The sequence below is a fragment of the Lissotriton vulgaris genome, chromosome 6 (assembly GCF_964263255.1).
Source record: "Lissotriton vulgaris chromosome 6, aLisVul1.2, whole genome shotgun sequence".
In the NCBI taxonomy this organism is placed as follows: Eukaryota; Metazoa; Chordata; class Amphibia; order Caudata; family Salamandridae; genus Lissotriton; species Lissotriton vulgaris.
The window spans coordinates 222,721,693-222,744,298 of NC_141694.1; the positions used below are offsets into that span (position 1 = coordinate 222,721,693).

The following is a 22,606-nucleotide window of genomic DNA, read 5'->3' on the forward strand; positions in this document are numbered from 1 at the left end:
TCCTTACTTCCTCTTGCGTTATACTCTGTTCAAGATCTAACTATTGCTCAGCACTAATAGATGTTAAAGTAATATTTTCCAACCACAATCTTATCCTGGTCTTGTTCTCTATAGAGGTCTCTTTATATATCTCCTGGAAATATTCTAGAAAGGCCTCTCCAATACCTTCACCCGAAGACGTGGAGGCTGCCCCTTCAAAAGATTTCCTTACTATGGTTCCGGAGCTGGTCGGTCTTAGTTTTCCAAGCCAATAGCTTCCCAGCTCCTTCCCCATACTCAAAATGGGCGATCTTACTAGCCTCCCATCTACTCATTAGTCTCCCCTGAAGGATACCTTCTAACTTTTCCTTCAGAATTTTACATTTGTTGGAATCCTCACTTTGGCCTATTCCCATCTGACTATTCATTCAATTATCCTCATTTCTTGTTCAAGGGCTGAAATCTCTTCCTTATATTTTCTACGCCTATAACTTGATCTACTAGTTATGGTACCCCGCAAAAAAGATTTAAGGGTGTCCCATATTACATTGATATCAGCTCCACGAAAAAACTGACTTCACTAAAGAGAAAGCCTATTTCCTCTTCTTCGAGTAACAGAGTGCGATCAAAGGACCACATTCTGAGCTGTTGTGCCTGTATACTTTCTAAGTACAGCAAGATACCCGAATGATCCGACAGATGAGATGGCAGATATTTTCTATCCTTTACTCTATCCCTAAGGCTGTAGCTAAGGAAGATATAATCGATACGAGACTTATGTAATACTTTTATGTAATACTTTTATCCAAGCACGAAGATCTTGGCTCTATTGAAACCTCTGCTAGTAACATACAGGTCCTACAGGGACAAATTAAGCCAGCCTTAATTAAATTATGCCCTGAACAAATCAATTTGAAAACAGACCCTGTTAGTTAGGGCTATGGCTTTGCCAATAAAATACGTACATTTTGGCTGGAAATCCCTGGCGACTGTTACCACTTGTAGACGGTGCCACCAAGATGAGGAATCTCTGACCCACCTTGTCTGTATGTGCCCATATTTGCTGTTTGCACGTCATACTTTAATAAAACTGCTCTTTATAAAGTATGGCACTCGCACTTGAACAGAAGCAATGGAACTTATTTTTAATAAACCATCTCAATTGAACTGGCAAGGCTAGCAAAATTTGCTTAACACATTCAAAGGCTTTCAAGTGAAAGTTAAGCCCTGGCTAAATGTAATATAAATCTTTTTTTTTAATTAGGAACGGATATTTATTGTCTTAAACTGTCTTATGTATTGTAATTTTAATAATTTCATTGATTTGAGACAAAGTAAATGGAAAGGTATGCCTGTGTTTTATGTAGCATTTGATATCCAAACAGTGTTTTATGATGAAAGGATATATTATGTAGGGCGTTTTGTTACAATTTTTATTAATTGAAACAAATGAAAAATTCTGTTCGATTCAATTCAGCTATCCTGGATGCTCTGGGTTGCTGAGCCATCGATGACTGTCTGGACGATTGCACTGGGAAGTGTGGGATAGAGACTCGCTTCGCACATGCATCTGGCTTACTTTTGGTTGGCTCACTGGGCTGTTGCCAGGTCAGTGTCATTTCACCTGGGTGGATTGCTTGTGTGTCTAGATGTGATCCATCAGGGGCTTGAGTCCTTTGGAGCATGCCCTTCAGGCCTAGCATCTCTCCTGCGTTTGGTCGATTGTCAGGTTTACCAGTGTGAACTGGCAGGTCACACTTCTGTATTTTCTTACTTCTTGGTGATTCAGCCTGCACCTTCTTTTGACTTATGCTGGCGAGACTTCTCATTGCCCAAGTCTCTCCTCATCCTTCCGGGTGCAGCAGTGTGCACCCGTTTCAGAACCAGCCAACAAAGTCTCTCAGTGGCTGACTGTCTGTAGTCCAGCCAATGGCTCTGGTGATGCGTTCTGGCTTGGATGTGATCAGGGCGGTCACTGATCCAATTCTTTTATTCTCAGAGGTTGGGGAGTCTTGCTTCAGTCTCCTCTTCTCTTGGTGTCGCAAGCCTTGTGATTTGAGGCATTGCTGCAATCAGGCATGGTTGGTTGGGTGTGGCACGGTGTGCCTTGATGTTGCAGGATGATGTGGTCTTAGTGTCTGGAACGCAGTTGTGGTATCTGGTGCTTCTGTCCACCTTCCGGTCCAACATTGTTTTCCTTGGACTTCCTCCTGCCTGATGTTATTTCCGTCTGGCAGGATTAGACAACGAATGTGGCGTCTACGGGGTTCTCTGTCTCTTTAGGGGTGGCACTTAGTGGGTTGCACCTCGTAATCTAGATTCCTTCCTCAGATGCTTCCACTACTCTGTCATGCGGACGTAGAGACAGAGCTCCCTCCTTCTCTTTGCTTCTCAGGTCCTCTAATCCCCTCCATAGCTCAGTGACAAAAGACTTATGACAGGCTTGAGGCAGGGGTGGGGGGGACCATCTGGTTCTGTGGTGCCTCAATGGCACGGCATTCATGGCATGCACCCAACCAATGCTTGTACGCCCTCTGGTAGTGCTGTGGTTTGCAGTGCAGGACCTCTCTTTCTTGGGTTTCAGTCCTTATTCTCCTTCTGGAGTGGCAGACCCGACCTGGTACTCTCTGGAGCCGGCCACTCATGTCCATCCCTCTCTAGGTGGCCTCGCTGCTGCTTTACTGTTCTCTTGTCTTCCAGCTTTCTTTTGTCTAGGTGCTTCCTGGCCATATGTCAATTCTTGTCTCTTTTGAACCGCTGGTCAGTGGTGATATTCACTGAGTATCCGGTATTTCTCAGCTGTGCAGAGCTGGTTAGCAGGTCCTCTTGGTGCGTGGAAGGCACGGTCTTTCTTTTTCCATTTGTTGTTTGTATTGCCCTTACCAGCTGGTGCCTCCAAGTCTTTACTGCTGCTGTGTTTTGGGCAGCAGGTGACTACCAGTGGGCGCATTCTGCTCCTCTGCACCTGTCTCTGGTTCTCCTTCCCACTTGGCTCCAGTGCCCTCACTGCTGAGAGCAGATGACCCACTCCTTTCCATTTATCCTGCAGAACACAGCAGATAGACCTTTACCTCCTCAGCGGGAAGCAGTGACCGTCTTCCTCACCCTGGCATCAGCAGTGGCATTGCAGGGCACCTCAGCAAGTAATCAGGCTTCTTGATGCGTGCACAGTCTCTTCAAGGGCACCCTCTGCTGGCTCCTGCAGGCTCACGTCTTCCTCTGTCTTCAATAACATAACATAACATGACATGTGTATTTGTAAAGCGGTCGTTTGCTCAGAGGTCTCTTGGCACTGACAACAAATGTTTATTGTTACCCAACTCAATGGTACTCATTTTATCGACCTCAGATGGATGAAAGGCTGAGTGGACTCGCAGGGATTTGAGCCTGTGTTCATGAGGTCGAACACAGGCCCCTGCAATGGACGCATTTCCACTGAGCTACCAGAGCAATTATTGGCTGGTGCTGAAATGTTGGCAGGAGGCAAACAGACTTCTTTCCTCCCTGCGGTAGTGATGACAGAGGCATACCTGCCTCTGTGATGGGTTCGCTGATTCGGGCCCAGTCACTTTGAAAGTGGCAGACTCGCTCTTGCCAGTTACTCGCCCCGTTTCCGGGTTGGTGGGGCCACCTGGCAGTTCCCCTCCCCGTTTGTGGCCTCTCTGCAATCGGTTTGATGTGCGCCAAACTCTCCATGGGTGCAGGTAGTCCGTTTTCCCCTCTTCCTTTACCCCAATGATAGGTGCTAGCAGGTGGTAGCAGGTGATGGGGAAGGGGCGGTTTTATCCGCATTCATCTGATGTCAGCCTTTCTGGGAGGAGGTATAGACCTGGAACCTCCAGGGCTGATCTCACCTGCTCACTCTCCCGTCATGGGCTGTGTGGGGGCAGTGGGGCGTCTCTCACTTTCTCTTTCTAAGGGTGCCGGCCTCCTGGCTCTCTACAGGTTGCCCTGCCCAAATGTTCCTCCTAGCATGGAGGCTTCTCTGGGAGTTTGCATACCCTGCTCACTGCTGGGAGAGCACTGCTCTCCTCTCCTTTCTCCAGAACAGATGTTGGCAGGCACGGGCAACAAACAGGCTCCTCACCAGGTAGGGGCATGACATGCAGTGGACCCTTTCATGCCAGAGCTGGGGAGGCAGGCTGTATTCAGATAGTCTCATTGTCAATGTAGAATCACAGGCCCTAGGGCCACATGAGTGAGGAATAATGACATGAACACAGGATGTATAGATGCTAAACTGGCCCAGAGCATATGCGCCCGGTTCCTTTTATTGGCAGGGTCACATAACTAGCGACTCCTATGATGAATGGGTGTGGGGTGGGTTTTAAACCCTCCCACGCTGGTGACGAACCCCAGCCGTCACGCCCCGCGGTGGGCGTGTGCTGATTACGGCTGGGGTTCGTCACGGCCCTGCCCTGTTCTTTTGTTTACCGCACAGCGGTAAAATCGCGGCCGCAGCGTAGGGGTTAAGGGCGACTCCTGGAAAGGGACTGCATCAATATGTGTTGTAAGAAATAGGGTTACTGGTTAAGGAGGATAAAACACTACTCAAGCAGCAACCACACTTCTTGTCAGGGTGAAGTCACAAGCACACTCTAAATTAACCTCTGCTTAACCCTGTGGGAGCTTGCCACAAAGCAGTCCGGCTTAACTTAGAGGCAATGTGTTAACTATTTAGTCAGCTTTTCAACAGTTATAAGGCGAAAGCACAACACAATAAGAACCCCACACTAAATTAAACAATAGAGTACATTTGAGTAAATAAAACAAGACTAAAATGACAAAAATCCAATCAGTAAAACTGGAGATATGCAGTTTAAAGATTTTAGCGGGCTGCCTACTGAACAAGGATACCTTGAATATTGGTTGCAGAGCAATGCGAAGTCCTTGCATTCAGTTGAGCTGGCCAGCGTCGATAAACCTTTGATGTAGTATGTTATCCTATGAGAGGGGTAGGCCTTACAGTAGTTAAATGCTCATTTGGGAGTTTTGTAAAACTAGTACATGTCCAACTTTTTAAATACACTGCACCCTGCTTTATGGGCTGTCCAGGGCCTACCCTAGGGGTGCCTTATATGTAACAAAAATGCCTGGCAAAAGGTTTACTTTGCCAGGTGGATATCGCAGTTTAAAAACTGCACTCACAGGCTGCAATGGCAGGCCTGAGGCATGTTTAACAGGCTACTTAAGTGGGTGGCACAATCAGTGCTGGAGGCCCACCAGCGGCATTTCATTTTCAGGCCCTGAGCACATGTGGTACCATTCTACTAGGCAAGCACAGGTACATGAAATGTCAACTAGCTGAAGCCAAAACTACCATGTTTAAAGGAGAGAGCACACGCACTATATATCTAGTTAGTAGTGGTAAAGTGTGCTGAGTCCTATCAGCAACAAAAACGAGATTAGAGTGAAGGCAGAAGGTTTGGGGGTATCCTGAAGAGAGAGTGCCAAGTCCAACACGTGTCCAGCAGGACACTCCATTATGCAGGCTTCGTGTGACACGCATTACAGGGGTGGTGCAGCGTCCATATCAGAGGTTTTTTTTGTACAGGTTTCAGACTGCCTCACTGTGAGTGGGCACTAGGTGGCAATACTGCACCGATGTTTTACACAGTGCCTTTCCTCCTATTCTTAGCAAATCGTCTCTTTCAAGTGTACCATGCAATCATATATCAGAACATTCTGTTCTGAATTGTTGTGACTCTTTGCCCTAAAAGAAAGCTAAGTGGCTTCGGCACTTGTATTTTGCAAAAACATCCACAAAGCCATACCTAGATGGTGCTTCCTGTACAAGTGCAGGTTGAGTACCTGTATATCTTATCGAACACACTCAAGATCAGTCCGGGATGGAAATGGACATTAAAAAGCACACGGAGATACACAACACTCATGCGGCTCCCACACAATACATTTGTAACATTTGGAGCATTTTGGAACATTTTGAATGGGCTTCGCTTAACGGAGCACCTAATTTACACCTGATCGATCGAGCACAGCTGTGGGGAGAATAAGGTGTGAGTCCACGATGTGTATTAAAGGTAAAAATGTCCATACAGTTCACTACTCTGCTGCGTGATCTGCGTTAATGCACATGAAAAGAAAAATAGCCCTAACTACACACACATAGGTGTGATTTGTGCATTGCAATCTTATTCCTGTACAGCACCTTCGAAACTCTGTAGGTTGCACACATTGTACAGCTTCGTTTGCATTTACTCCATTATGGTTTCCCTCTTCTAGGTCCATGTTGCCTGATGTTGTGGATAATTTCCGCCTGGAGAACCCTCAGGCGAAGGGCCTGGAGCCCATCTTTTATTCCTCTTATGTCTTCTTCACCAGGATGTCAGCAGGGATAGCCTTGGGCATCTCTACCTTATGTTTAGAGTAAGTGGTCTTTTCATTCCTTACTAATAGATTCATGTCACAGAACTGCTACTGCTCGCTTTCGTGTCTAATTTCACACACAGTGTTATTATTGAGGTACATGTGCGAGCTGCTCACCCACCCGTCTGATGTAAACACGAGGGGCATGTCCATAGTCTGCAGGATGCATGTACAGGCTTGTGAGCTGGCCCACGCGGCACACAGATCTCTCGGCTCACAGAGGGGGTTCTGAATCCTGGGGCTTATTTATAAGCCTCTTGCGTGCCGGTAAGTCACTTTTTCCCATATTAAAACGAGGAACAGCGTTTACAACTCAACTTTTACCACGCAGTACCTTTACCACGCAACTTTTACAACGCAAGTCGATACAACGACTTGCGCTGGGGGGTGGGCTGTAGGATAGGGAATAGTTTAATTTACTATCCAAAACCTTCCCCACTATCCACGGGGACTGGAGTTGGATAGTAAATTAAACTATTCACTATCCAGCGCCCCCCAACGCAAGTCGTTGTAACGACTTGCGTTGTTAAACCTGCGTGGTAAAGGCATGCATTGTAAAAGCATGCGTAGTAACGACATACATCCTGTTAAAACTGACGTACAGGCGGCACAAGGGCCTTGTAGCCTGTGTGTGAGAGGGGGCGAAGGGGGTGAGCTGTGCTGCAGTCCCCAGTCCTCACAAACTATCGGAAAGATGCGCCTGATATTTAGTCCTGTATTGGCTCCCATCCCCCGAATGCTTGGAAGGACGGAGGCCGCCTGATGTCAATTTGTCCCTAGCGCGCCACAGTTTCAGGCAATGTTGTCAGCGCATCGCATTTACCCTCTTGCGCGCCAACGGCTTGGACCCGGAGTGGTGTAGTCCCTATCGGACTGTGGTGCTCCCCACTGGATCCGTCACTCTGTTAGTTAAATCTTAAACATAGTATGGAGTGCCTAAGTGCACCATACGCTGTACACCCACCCCCACCTTCTAAAGGTCTGGAGAGGTGAAGGGGACCACCACATTATGTTGGGAGTAGCCAAAGGCCCCGAAGCAGCCCTCCTTTCATCAGCGTATGTGTAGTGGCTAGGGTCACCATAAGTTTCGCCCCTACACCACATCATATTGTCCTTTAGGGGCTAAAACCGCCATAAACTTCAACCCACCACCACCGTATATGGAATGGTGGTAGAAGTGCTTGAAGCACTTTTCAACGAGTAGCACTCTACTCCAGAACCCAATCAGGATTAGTGGGGAAATTAGTATAGAGGAATATGAAATTAATTTGAGCGGTGGACATGCAAGTTTGTTATTTGGATTGAAAAAGGATAGTGGCGGGATAGAAGAGGGAAGGGTTTGCATTTACGTAGCGCTTGCTACCCCTGATGAGGTGTTGAAGTGCTTTCGGAGGATAGCAATCTACTCAGGAACCCAAACAGGATTAGTGGCGAATTAGTATAGGGAAATATGAAATTAATTTCAGTGGTGGACATGTTAGTCTGTTATTTGGATTGAAAAGAAAAGTGGAGGGATACAAGAGGGAAAGATTTAGATTTTTTTTTAGCTCAAAGCAGTAGGAGGAAGTTTGGAATGAGTAGAGGGGGGTAAGAGTCAGAGGGATGGGTTTTATTAGGCTTGTTTGCAAAAGAGGTATGAGATGATACAAGGAGGGGTAGAGGAGGGAGGAGTTAATCTTATACATAGTATGGTATTGTTAAGGACACTACACGCTGTGCACCCACCCCCACCATGTATAGTTCTGTAGTGGCGAAGGGGACCGCCACATTATGTTGTATGGAGTAGCCAAAGGCACCATACGCAGCCCTCCTTTCGCCAGCGTATGTGTAGTGGCTAGGGTCACCATAAGTATCATCCCTACACCACATCATATTGTTCTGTGGGGGCTAAAACCATATTTAAACTGCAGCCCACCACCACCTTATATAGAATGGTGTGGCTATGTTCACAGTAAGCTACCTCCCGACCACCACCGCATATTGTTCTGGAGTTGCTAAGGGAACTATATGCTCCATTCGTACCATCATGTTATATTTGTCTGGAAAGGGTAAAGGCACAATACATTGCTGCCCTATGACCAAATTATGTTTTTCTAGAGTGGCGAAGGGCAGGTTAAGATACACTCCTACCACCACATTATATTTTTGGGAGATACAAAGGACACAGTAAGCTGCCCACTACCGCTGCCTAATATCGCATGGAGAGAATAAGGGACCATAAGCTGCATTCCTACCACCACATTTCTTGGTCTGCAGTAAATTTTGTGTTGGGATCCTAGAGCTTGACTGTCTGGGTTCTTGGTGGCCTTTCCTGGAAGGACAGTCTCAGGAGATGGCTCTCTCACTGTTTTCACCTCACATGGTCAGAGGGCCCTACCTGCTCTGCCAACACCTTTGAGTGTCTTTGTTTACCTACTTGTTAGCTGTCCTGACATTCTCATTAAATTCTCTAGTTATTGCTATCAAAAAAGTCCTGAACCCAATCATTGAAAATACATTTCAGAACGTTCTCAAGGATAACGATGGGCTGTTCATCCACCATCATTGCATAATACTTAGCGCAGTTCATTAATTATTTATCGCTTTTTTTTGCTGTGAAGTGACACCAATAGCTATACCACAAAGATTCCACACTACAGGCTTGATTTAAAGTTTGATGGTAATAGTTAATTTCTTTGTATAGTGCTTCATGCACATATGTTGTTTCTAAATTATCTAAATAACAGTATTACTCAATTTCTGTAGCCCTGCTGTGGTCTGAAGGGACAAAGAGCATGAAACACCCCGGGCACAGCCTTAAATACCTGCTACATTTTATTTCCTGTGCCACCTCCCGATGACATCACCATGGCCAGCCTTTCCATAACCAGCCCTCCCCTTTTCAGGGTCCCGGAGGCTCAGCCCTGTGGCGCTACTAAGGGAGCCCCTCCCCAGGCGTGTGGGGTGCCTGCTCAATTTCTTTATATAGTGCTTCATGCACATATGCTGTTTCTAAATTATCTAAATAACAGTATTACTCAATTTTATGGTGCTCAATTTACAGACTTGAGAAGGATAAAAGGCTGAGTCGACTGTGACAAGATTCAAACTCATAACGCAGTGGTCACTGCTTAACCACATGGCTGCTAGGCGTTTCCCCCCCCCCTGTGCTGGAAATTGCCATTTTAGTGGCACCATGACGAGCTCAGCTCGTCATTAGCACACGACACCCGTGGGTGATGACGAGCTGAGCTCGTCATCACCATCGAAAGGGTTAAAACAAGCCATCCTGTCGGCTTCTGCAAAAGCCTCCAATTGCTAGAGGTCAATGCGAACTGTGCATGAGAGTTCACTGGTTGAATTTCCTCCACATATTAAGTTCTAGAGGACCCTCTGCTGGTGGATTCTCCTCTGTACTTAACATTTCCTTCCAGACATTGCAGGATTTTACACTGCCACATAGCTCACGTCAGGATTGGGAACAGGAACCAGCCCTGGCAATCTGCTCAACCCGCCCGACATCAGGGAGCTAGTGGGAAGCACCATTCCCGCTTTTGTTACAGGGGTGCGATATTGCAAAACCGGTCCCTAGTAACAAAACCGACCCCACGGTTTCAAAACCAGCCCCCACCCTTCCGGCCCACCAGGAAAACGCCCGGTGCTCGCTACGGCTAGTCCGGCCCTGACAGAGCTCCTGAAGTCCAGTACGTTTGCATCCACCAGGGGCTGCTTGGCTCGCTCCAGATGCTGAGGCATAATTTGTTTAAGACATGTGCACCTGCTTCACATGGAGGGCCGATAAGTAACTCAATTAGTGTCAGGCGCATTGTGTCCGCCATTACAGCTACTGAGCTGCCAGCAATTTGCCATCTGCTGAAGCAACACTGGTATTTAGTGCTTCATGTGAAAGCAGATTGGCAGAGGAAGTCGAATGCTTTTAATAGGATTATAATTCGGAATTCACTGGGTAGCCACAGAAAAGTACAGGACAGTTCAGCATTGAACATTTTGTTTTGTCACTTCTGTTTTTTCAGCAGTTTAAATACTCGTGTAACAATCCCACACAAAGCGACTGGCAGAATTTAAGCACGTTTTTTTTGAAGAAAAAACATATTGGGCATGATTCACAAATCTGTTTATGGCCATAAGCATACATTTATGTCTGAAGAAGTCTCTATTTATGCATATCACAGGCCCTGGGGGCACAACAGGGGCGTGTCTCTGCTTTTGTATTACAGAAGGTGCCACAGACGCTTGTACAGCTCCTTCTGATAGTGCCGGCGCACATATAGCATCAGCGCTATCCTAAGATGGCATTGCCTCAGTTGCCTGGTGGTGTGGCCCTAAGCAAATGAGGGAAATATTTTTCCTCTGCTTCCAGGCTGTATTATGGATGTGGGTCCAGTTGCACTGCACCCACCTCTGTGGGGATTTCTGTACTACTTTATTAAGCAGGCAGAGTAGCCACCAGCACAGGGAAAGCTGACAAGCTGCTTCAAAGAGCAGGTCTATCGTTCACTAATATGCAGCCCTCAAGGCAGCATGAGTTCACAGCTGCCAATGGGAGCAGTGCTTTATGTGTAATAGGGTGCACTGTTTTGTTTAAGATGCGCTGCAGCGTGAAAAGGGACAGTGCACCCTATATATGAGATCCCAGGTGTTCACAAATGAGATACAAAGCAGTTGTAAGCAGCCGCGACCGGTGCAGGTAAGAGCAGGGTAAGCAGGGTCAGGGGGAGTCAACAGATGATGACAAGGGAAAATAAAATTTAAAAAAAAATGCTTACCTTAAGCTCGCAGTATCGCCGATTCGGCGATGAGACGAGCGCAAGGTAAGTGTTTTTTTTGTTTTTTTTCGTCGCCGTTTTCTGTTGACGCCCCACCGCTCTTACCTGCGACAGCCACACCTGGTTGCAAGTTGTTTTACTACAGTGTAATTATATGCTACAACTTCAAACAATTAGGGGGTAGAAAACTGCATGCAATTGTCGGAGAGTGTGTGCCCAAAGGTGTGGTTAGCTTTGGGAGTTTGTGAACACCCTCTAACTCCTGAGTTTGTGGACATTCCCATAATATTCTCAAAAACTTTTCCATCTGGAAAATAGTAAGACATTTACTCAAGCAAAGGTGTCATATAAATCCATCTCTAACGTAGTAAGGGATTGGAGCACTCTCAAACTTTGTGGAGGTGTTGTGTAAGAGGTTATTAAAGGAAAAATAATGTCTATTTCTTAGTGGGCACCTTGTGTACAACTTCAAATTGGGCAAATAACAAATGCCACATGACTTTCCTTGTAATACGTTTGGAAAGCTGGAATTGATGCAGCTTTCCAGATATGCTACTGGGAATGTGTAGGAATGATTAAATGTCGTACAAGACACTTGTGCATAGGAGTAGGTGTACAGATATGACTGCATTAAGTTTTTTGTGTATCAGGATATAGTGTGCCTTGGGAAATAAGAAAGCCGGCCTCGAAAAGTTGTGTCAATATAAACCTTTCTGATCCTTAGACTGAACAGCCAGTCACTTAAGGATTATTTGTACCTATCCGTACATAATGACAGTGCCTCTGGAGTGGTACAAAGCATCAGGAGAGCAAGTACCCAAACACATCAGTGTCTTAGAGTCTATCTTGCTGTAGCAACCGACACATGAGGCTTCCCTCCATCTAGTGCATGTGTGTGAACGGTGTTGCAAGGGCCTATTTCAGCTTTCTTACATCTATGTCTGTGCACCAAGATATCTGAAAATGGTGTTGAAGCCGCTGGGTAGAAGCGAGTGTTCCACATATAGAACATGAGCGCCATCCCATGTAGTCTCCATGTAAGACGATGTAGACAGTTTACACCAGTATGCCATCATTACGAGCGGTCCAGTAACTGGTGTGAGTGATATTTATTGATAAAATCCAACTCCACCGAAATGGAATTTATCAGGTGCAATAATTACCAACCATTTACGAGTTGTGGGGACTAACATCCAGATTTCTGTGTTTACTGCACCAAACTCCATATGCTCCAGTAAATATCAAGCATTTTTTCCCCAATATATTTATAACAAAACTCATCAATGCGACATGTGCAGTAACACGAAGTACCACACATACTGCAATCAGTCGAGCCCATCATAATGAGGTCCTATGTGTTGTAGGCCGCTGTGTCTTGAGGCTGATCCTCTCGCCAGTAGTGAATGCTGATGATCTCTTACTGGCCCAAAATAGAGGTTATTTTTCCTGCATTTGTTTGGTGGATCCCCCTTTACAGTTCTGTGTTTGGAACATTAGAACTATGATCTCTGTAACACGTACATCAAATTGCAGAGCCAAAGTGAACCGCAAAGTCAACATTTCTTCCATCAATCTTGACTCAAATGGGTGGTTTTAAATGTGCACAATGAAGGTGATGACCACACTGTGCCATCTCAGTTTTTATTTCATCTCCCTTCCCTCATGTCACCCTTTCACTTGGTTCTGTTGAATACACTACTTCAGAGTAGGCTGAAATAAGACCACTAGAAACAATGAAGAACTCAGCACCAGACTGGATTCTTGTCATGTTTTCTATAGTTTTTGTCTTTGTCCTAGTGGTCAAATTTGATGCCTCTCTGAAAAATGAGCGTGTATCAAACTCTTACAAGAACCATTGTTACACCTGTACTAAAAATATCAACAGTTCATCTTGATTAGCCAATCGGCTATCGTCTCATGGCGGGAATTCAAATTGTGGACCATAGTGTTTGTCCGTAGCAGCTGCCGGATCAATTGGATAAGTATACCATCTACCCTTCAACCAGTCAGGATAGCACCGAAAAGGCCCTTAAGGTAGATTTTGACAGCCCATCCAAGAACCAGAGATGGATCACCATTTGATGTCAATCCTGCTAGCCATTCCATCCTTATCTAGGTTTGCACTTTGTAAATACTCAAATTGATACAATGATAGATTATGTGGCACTTTGACTTTTTTTTCCGACACTCAACACTTTGGGTCCAATTGGAGGAGGGTCGGTAATCTACTCAGTAATCCACACAAAAGTTCCCGACAGAACAGGTATCATTAATTTCAAGGGAGGGCCAATTTACTTCAGTTTTTGAGTTTTTGGCTAACAAAAGGCATGGATTGTATTTCGGCGCTGATTGAGGCCTGTTTTGTTCCCCCATAATTTCACCCAGATGTGTCCCCTACTTTGAGCAAATAAAGTATCTAGCTGAAGAACTCTTGCTCCACAGAGTTTCCTTGGATCTTGTAATTCAGAAATAGATGGAACTCCAGTCACCGGCCCCATTGAGATAGCAAGGGCACTCCTGATGAGGCCCTTCAAAATATTGTTAGGTAAATGGTGTTTGCCTGCAAGCTGCAATGTATCCATAAATTTACTTATGTTGACGTGGCTTTACAAAACCTTTGCAGTTTCTTGTTTTCTTTAATGCACTGATAAGGCAGTCAATGCAATATTTTCATTTTGGACTTCTTTTAAGTCTTGTTTCCCTTCAATGTACCTTTCAACTGCATTCATTTGTATTACGTTTGTTATGCATAGCTTCCGTAGGAAGCACAATAGTGAACCCTGTAAAACATTCGAGTTCTACCTCAACTTCCGATTCTATGTGTGCCGGGGCCTGGAACTATTGGGTCAGAAAACCGAGGATCCTATAACTCCATGCCCAGAGACACCAGGTCTGTCACAGTTACATTAGGGCATCAGATGAGAGCATCAGCATTACTCGCCATGCCTGCTTCCTGCAGAAGTCTGGGGAGCAGAGAATACTCCCTCTCAGACAGGCGCAAGCATGCACTGCGGCCCTCCATACATCACCTCTCCACCCCCACAAACACGCTCACTGATATCCTTTGCCTCCTCATAGGAGGAGGATATGCCTCCCCGAAATCCCCAAAAAAACTTCTCATAAAGCACCTGGTAACTCTGGTTCCAAGCAATTATTCGGGCTTTTGAGGAAAAAACTCTTAAAGGCCGGATACCAGCCAGTAATGTAGACTCCGCCTCTTCCCCCGACATCTCCACGCCAAGGGCCGCCCAGCTCATAATGAGGGCCTTGGAGGGCAGGCCATGGTATGTATGGCTTCCAGGTCACTCCTCTGCCCCTAAAGCCAGGGCCAGATAATTTGGGGCCAACAAATCTATAGATGACTTGTGAACAATGGAATATTTTTCACTTCAGGGTTCTTAGCAAAATCATGGACAACTTAAGTTTGGTTCTTATTGCCTATCAAATACCCTCAATGAAAAATATTCCTTTTATTTACAATTACTCATCTATGATTCAATATTATCAATGGTCTCTCGCCTCAAGATTGCCATAGGTGAGACAAAACAGTGAACTTAAGGGGCAATAGCTCTATCTATGTCAGAGCAATTGGACCCTGACCTCGGCTTTAGGGTCTAGGTGATGTACATTCTGAAGCCTCTCTCATAACTACCCTCCTTGGAAGTCAAGCGACAAAACAATTAGGACGAATAGGAACTTTAAACTATGATAGCCTTTATAACACTCCTTAGCACACGTATATCATAGTATTGTTATGCAGTGATAATTCCAACCTGCAAGCGGACACGCTGATTGTGAACGGGGAGCCTTCGCGAACAAGAATACACGGGCGAAAGCCTTCCAATATAAACGGAGATTTGGAACCATTTTGGACAACATATGCTGAATATCGAACAACAGAAGACCCCCGTAGAACCCCCATGCGGGTTGGAATTATCACCGCATACTGACTAAAAGAGAACAGATCTGGAAATAGCCTTGAAAAAGTCGTGGGTTACATTCCCAAACACGACGAAACACGTGTCGGCTGTGTGGAAAACTTCCAGTGAACAAGAATAAACACAAATTGATGTACTAATAACAACTACGTATTGTGATTGTTTCAAAGTGTGGAAACACCTATATATAACAATACTATGATATACGTGTGCTAAGGAGTGTTATAGTTTGTTTGAGGCTTATGCCTACGTTTGGAAGGATTACAGTGGTTCCTTCAACCTTGTAGCACCGTCAGATATAACGTTTTGGACTTGATCAAATATGAGACTCTCTAAGTGGCGCCAGATAACCTATATTAAACCACTGCTTGTGTCTGAGTATGATAGCCTTTATTAATGGCACATTTAACCTTAGCAAATGTGCCCTAGCCAAAGGTAAAGGCCTGCAGTACAATACTGCCCAATTTTTAAGACTTATTGTGCAAAACGTTGATTTTCAGTTCACAAAATTAGGATTTGAGGATGTTTCCTACAAATGTCATTTACGAATGGAGAATATTCCATAATTCAAAACAAATTGTGGAAGATCAACAAATATGGAATCTTGTTGGTACTCTCAGACATTTTATAAAGTCTTTTCCATCCTGGAAAAAACATACATTCATGTATTCAGGGAGAAAAGGGTACCCAAATCCACCGATTTCATAGAAATCTAAAATAAGGGTTTCTCCAGCTTGTAAACAAGAAATTATCTGTATTAAAAAAAGGTAGGTGCTATTGTGGAATGTCATACTATGTGTGTGTGCAAGTAAGTACTAACTATGGAAACCTGCAATCTGGTTTGTGTATTTCTGAAGATTTTTATACATTTTCCAAAAGTCGTAAATTTACAGAAACCTATCTTGCCAAGATTCCAGATGTTCATAATGTACTTTGTGAACCAGGTCTAGTGGGCACAGATGTTGTCAATATATTGATGACTTTATATGAAGCCATTCTAAAGAGTTACATAGTACAACAATGAAAAGAGCACAAGTACATAACAGTACTATCAATCTGTCATCCTGGTAGATTTTCCGGGTATCGCAGTGGGGCGTGCAAGCAGTCTGAAGGAGTGATCTTCACCCTGAAGCTTCTGATTGGCGCAGTGCCTGCAGCAATGATAGTTATTGGCTTACTCATCCTTGTGTTCTACCCAATCACTGAAGAAAGGAGAAAGGAAACAGAGCGTGCACTCCGCATGATGAGGTGAGTTCAGATCCCATATTATAGTCAGACCTCCTCAGGATATTTAAGCGTGAATTAAACAAAAAATCTCCATTAAAAACCGAATATTTGCATATATTGCAGAATTATAATGTCATTTTTCCTAAAATAAATGCATTTTTTCCCATCATTTTCATTTTTTTAAAATCAGCTTAGAGGGCACGTGCCTCCTGTAAACATGTGTGTACAACATACATTTATAGCTTTGACTTTCAGCACGCTCAATTTGCCTTTTTCTTTTTTTGTGGTCTAAAACTTTGCACTTTTGGGAAAAGCTAATGCCCCACTCTTCAAAAGGCTTTGTGCATGGTGTTCTGCAGATATCTTCCCACTGCCAAAAAAAAAAGAACAGGCATTCTGCACTCCACCACTTTTGAAAGACCCTCACACCTGACATTTTATCAGCCCCACCTCTACCCAAAGCTCACACTGTGGGCATCCTGTCACCCCTCCTCTCTCCTGTTGGTATTTTGGCCTAGGTATAGCTTTTAGTGGGTTTGTTGTTGTGCTATCGGTAATCCGTCCACGTCAGCCGGGCCTTTTCTACACAATCGGACCTGCCACATTGTTGTATTCTAGTTTTGCATAAATAAGGCTCTTTTTAACCTCAAACGTTTGGGCTCGGATGGAAATGCCTTCAACTCACCCAGGTGCATTATTGTGTAGTCTCTTAGGAAGATACTGCAACCCCTGAGATTACACCTTATGTTTTTGGCACACTACTAAATCGAAGTAGTTATTTCCTAACCAATTCCCTCCCAAATCTCAACACAATATGGAAGATTTGCCTATGCAAATTGCAGCGTTCACAAATATATTTCTAGGAACCAAGGAAGAGTAGCTCATTCAGTCCTGTTTTTTTTCTTTTCAAGCTTATGACCTCACAGTATTTATACCAATAAGTTTCAACACCTAAAAGCACAATGTCATTTTCAATCAATCAATCACTTCTTTATTCGGCTATCAGTAGCCATAAAAGGATCATAAAACCCATTACAAAGCAATAAAAACATTCCATCAAACCAAAATAATAGCCAATAATAATTTACACATTCAAGATTTACAAAGGGGCTGAACTCATAAATACGGTATTTTATGCCATTAGCTCTAAAAGTGCAACCCATTATTTTATACACATCCTAATTGTAAGTGCACTCTGAATAAAATGTATTACAACCATACATGAGTCATTGGAGGCGCGTTTCTGCAGTTGAAGCAGTGGCGGTCTACATTGTCTTAAATTAAAAGAGCACCAGATTGGTAACTTTAAACTGTTTCCTAGGCATCTCATTAAATTTATAAAGCAATACGAAGTACATTGGGCTTTGGGATGAGGGCGAGTCACGCGGGCAGTGAGAGAGCTCTGAGGGACTTAAGCCACAGCGAGGAAATGCCACTAACAAACGCACCATATTTAGTCAAACATAAGTGAAATAAAATCTATGCTGAGGATTACTCACAAAAACCAGATAGGGTTCTGTGGTGTTCTGTGTCCAGGTGAGGATGCCACTTTCTGTAACCTTTTAAAAACAAGCATTGGAAATGCATTAGGTCTCGCATTAGAAAAGTTGGAGCTATTGGTCTTGTAAATGACACATATTTTATTTATGTGTTGGTTTTTAAAATAGCTAAATTGATAGCTTTGTCATTTACAATGCCAATAGTTATAACTTTTGCAAATGTGACACCTATAGCATTTGTAATGCAATATGTTTTATTTACGTGACTTAGATGTATTCATATTACAAATAACAATGGCCTTTATTTTTTTGATAATTAATACTTAAATAAAAAGTTATTGTAATTTATAATGGCAATAGCTTAAACTTTTGTCAATAACTTTTGTGAAGATTATGTTCAGTGTATTTTATTGTGACGAAAATCCAAGAACAGAAGTGAAATATTAACATCTTTTTGTGACATTTGTAATAAACCTTGAAACATTGAGAGAACATATTTGAACCAGTTGTTGTTGAATGGTTGCACAGACTGATGCTCTGGTGGCGCTGAGTGATGTTGTGGTGGTGACGAGTGATGCTCTGGCGTTCATTGATGCTGTGGTAGTGCATAGTGATGTTGTGGTGCCCCTGAGTGATGCTGTAGTGGTGCTGAGTGATGCTGTGGTGGTGCTGAGTGATGCTGTGGTCAAGCGATAGACAGATAGATAGAGTGAGTGTGATAGATAGAGTGAGCGTGATTGATAGAGAGAGGGAGAGCGATAGATAGAGGGAGGGCGAAAGATAGAGAGAGGTCGATAGATAGAGTAAGGGCAATAGATAGATAGATAGATAGAGTGAGAGTGATAGATAAATAGATAGATAGATAGATTGAGTGAGGGCGATAGAGGTGTAGAGAGAGGTAGAGAGAGGGGTATGTAGAGAGAGAGGGGTATGTAGAGAGAGAGGGGTATGTAGAGAGAGAGAGAGAGGTGTAGAGAGAAAGAGAGGTGTAGAGAGAGAGGGGTGTAGAGAGAGCGGTGTAGAGAGAGGGGTGTAGAGAGAGGGGTGTAGAGAGAGGGGTGTAGAGAGAGGGGTGTAGAGAGAGGGGTGTAGAGAGGGGTGTAGAGAGAGGGGTGTAAGCGTGGTGTAGAGAGAGAGGGGAGTAGTGAGAGAGGGGTGTAGAGAAAGAGGGGTGTAGTGAGAGGGGTGTAGAGAGAGAGGGGTGTAGAGAGAGGGGTGTAGAGTGAGAGGGATGTAGAGAGAGGGTTGTAGAGAGAGAGAGGGGGTGTAGAGAGAGAGGGGGGTGTAGAGAGAGAGAGGGGTGTAGAGTGAGAGGGATGTAGAGAGAGGGTTGTAGAGAGAGAGGGGGTGTAGAGAGATAGAGGGGTGTAGAGTGAGAGGGGTGTAGAGTGAGAGAGGGGTAGAGTGAGAGGGGTGTAGAGTGAGAAGGGTGTAGAAAGAGAGAGGGGTGTAGAGAGAGAGAGGGGTGTAGAGAGAGAGAGGGGTGTAGAGATAGGGATGTAGAGATAGGGGTGTAGAGATAGGGGTGTAGAGATAGGGGTGTAGAGAGAGGGGTGTAGAGAGAGAGAGGGGTGTAGAGAGAGTGGGGGTATAGCGAGAGAGAGGGGTGTAGAGAGAGAGAGGGGTGTAGAGAGAGTGGGGGGTGTAGCGAGAGAGGGGCTGTAGCGAGAGGGGGGTGTAGAGAGAGTGCAGGGTGTATCAAGAGAGAGGGGTGTAGAGAGAGTGGGGGGTGTAGCGAGAGAGAGGGGTGTAGAGAGAGGGGTGTAGAGAGGGGTTGGCACCACATCCTCTCCTTGAGTTGAGAAATTTTGAATTCTGAGACTTTTGAGCATCCACACAGCAGCCCGGCAGGCCCAGTGATTGGACAAGGGCATTACCCAAACTCAGACCCTTGTTCTCCTAAGCGAATAGACCCAATGTGGTGCAGAATACTTCTTCTGTCTTTATTAATTAGGGGTTGGAGGTAAAGCAGACTGCACGAGGTAAACAGTGAAGCTTTTACCACCATGGAAGCCCGTCCCCTCCCTCTTGTTCCGGCCTATAGACATTTGGGGTGCCTGGAGTGCTTTTATTTTGTTGTTAACACTCACCTGACAGGCCCGCCTGCAAAGCCCACAAATCTGTCAAGACAGTCAAGTGGGAGCCCTTCTCTGAGCTGCGCCCCGGATACAGGCCAGAGCCTAGCAATTAGAATCATACCACAGGTACTTTCCCATTTGTGGGTGAAATAGCATAAATCATGGGTCATAATTCGCCTCGTGGTAATCTAATTACCGCAGTGGGTATTACCGCTGCCAGCCGGGCGCTCTCATGAGGCCTTTCAAAGTGAAAAGCAAAAACTCCGGGAGTGTCTTACTGTGCACAAAGAAAAATGCTATTGATGCTGACTGACCAAAGTTTACTGTTCAAACCCAAATCCTATAACTCATTTTATTGGAACCGATTTAACATGGAAAAATGTATACACGTAGCATACAAACGTATGGAAAATAAAAACTAGGGCTGAGTATACATGCACGGAAATCAAACGTACTTCCACCACAATTACATAGGCTTTTACATTTCCAGTCCTTAAAAACTGAGATGCACGGGCGGCTGCAAAGAGGAGTCGGGTCCGACAAGGCACTGCATGAGGTAAACAAACTAAGAGTGACTGGTGCCCATAAACACAGTCCCGCCCGCCTTTGGCAGGAGGAGGCAGGCCAAGGTTACATAACGGATGATGGCTTTTTTACCCTACACGTGGCCGGAAGCCCTGAACGTCCCGAGGGCTATGACTTGACTCGAATGTGTTTGTCAGCTGCTCTGTGTGCAAGCAGGGGCGCTCTGGTAACAGAGATGTCAGGCTACGGGCGACAGCCATCCTACAATCAGGGCAATGCATGTATGAATGAATGTCTTTTATATAGCGCGCGGATGCTCCGAGTGTCCCGGCGCTCGGCATAGAGGTACAGGTGAGGGGCAGAGTCCCCAAATGTGTCCCAGAGTCTGTAAAGCTTAAAAGAATCGTCTTCTGGGCCTTATGAAGAGAGTTTCCTCGGGAATGAAATACAGCACGCAATGAACACGGGTAGAAAGCAGACGGATCTACTGCGCGTGTGCTAAAGAATTCTTCGTGTGGTACAGGTCGGTGTTTTCTTCCAATGTTGCCATGGATACGCGGTTTTATTTTGGGCTCAGCGATTTCCGTTTTCATTGTTGCATGTTAAACCAGAGGGATGGTTAAGAGGAATGGGGAATAAAGGCAAACCGCTCTTGCCTCTGATAGGCTAAAATCTGCCACAAAGTATTGGTGACAGTCAAGCACTTGTTCATAGAATACACTTGGAAGTGCAACAATAACTAAGTCAACGTGAAACAAGATAATACATCAAATACAAAACAAGACGGAGGGCATTGCTGTGGGGAGGGGGAGGAGAAATGCGACACGGCGGGCAGGGGAGGGGGCGGAGCGGGGAGAGCGGCGATGAGGGTGTGAAGCAGCAGGGGCCTTTGAAGTGAAGCTAAGCTTCACTTCAAAGGTGTGGGAGGAGTGCTGCTAAGGCAGAGCGCACGCTGGGGGGAGCTAGTGGGGCGGAGCGGGAAGAGCTGCTGGGGAACAGATGGCTGGCGATTTGATGCTGTGCACGTGCGTTTTAGGTCAATGCGCTTGTGCATTGACCTAAAAGCGCACGGGCACAGCACCAAATCGCCAGTTGGGTAAAGTCTGTTTAAGTCGCTATAGTCTCGCTCTGCTCAATGCGCATGCGCATTGAGAGGCGAGACCTAAAAAGGGGGGGATGGGCCTGTTACAACACCAAAACTAGGCCTCAACAATAGTTTTAAACTGAAAAATGTTAGGGTGTGTGAATTAAAAAAATAATTTCGAAAATACAGTTTGGCAAATAAAGTTATTTTGGCGTATTTATTCCACCAATCTTAGTTGGATCATTTTTGGCATAAACACGATCAACATTTATGTCTTGTCAAACATGAAAAAACACTTAATTAGAAAATCCCAAAAAACACGAGAAACAGAAAAACATTCGACAATTAAACACGTTTAGGTGAACATTTATTTTCTGGTATTTTGTTAAAACAGTAAAATAATCCAGCAGCTACTGTAGCCCCTGGACAGTCCTGGCCAGCACGACTGCATCCGCCTAAAGTAGCACCCATTTAGGGAGCCTCCCCACCTGGGGCATAATCTTTCCTTTCGATGTCATAAAGCCCTCAAACCATTTATACAGAGAATACATAAAAATAGATCCAGTACACATCCTTGTTGAACACTTCTGCTAATATTAATCCAGTCTGTACATTCCCCGTTGGGGCCAAAACGTGCCTTTGATTACAAGCCATACTGAAAACCACAAAATTAATATATTCATAGTCCTTTCCTAACATTTTAATGGCAATTTGATAGGTAATCTAACCTGTAAAATTAATTATGACGTTTGCAATTGCATTTGTTACATCAAAGGTGACAGCATTTGATGTGCCAAATGTGAGTACGGGTTAGCATGGCTATTGTGTGTTGTGGATTGCAGTATTCAAACAAAACATAACAAGTCAGAAAGCCCAACAGTTACCATATGTTTAATGAAAAATAGAAAGCATGGAAAAATAATTAAAAGACCGCTATTATGTCAACCAACCAGACCAGAGTACACGCTCAAATCGGGTCTGTTGCAGCATTGCACTGAAAGTAGTAAAATGACTCCTGTATATGTACCTGTTTGCTTAATACAAGTCTATAGAACAAAAACGTGATCAAAAGTTGTTACTTTAACAAAACTTTCTAGTGAAGCAGATGGCTAGACATTCACAC

General features: G+C 44.7%; 1 protein-coding gene across 1 annotated transcript in view; it reads left to right on the forward strand.

Moving 5' to 3' along the window:
* The window catches only part of MFSD2B (MFSD2 lysolipid transporter B, sphingolipid), a 286,777-nt gene that overhangs the window by 225,181 nt on the left and 38,990 nt on the right, over window positions 1–22,606 (forward strand). The window contains exons 12-13 of the mRNA XM_086926264.1: window positions 6,223–6,366; window positions 16,142–16,318. Of these exons, the coding sequence (XP_086782390.1) occupies window positions 6,223–6,366; window positions 16,142–16,318 (321 nt within the window). The remainder of the gene's footprint in view (window positions 1–6,222; window positions 6,367–16,141; window positions 16,319–22,606) is intronic.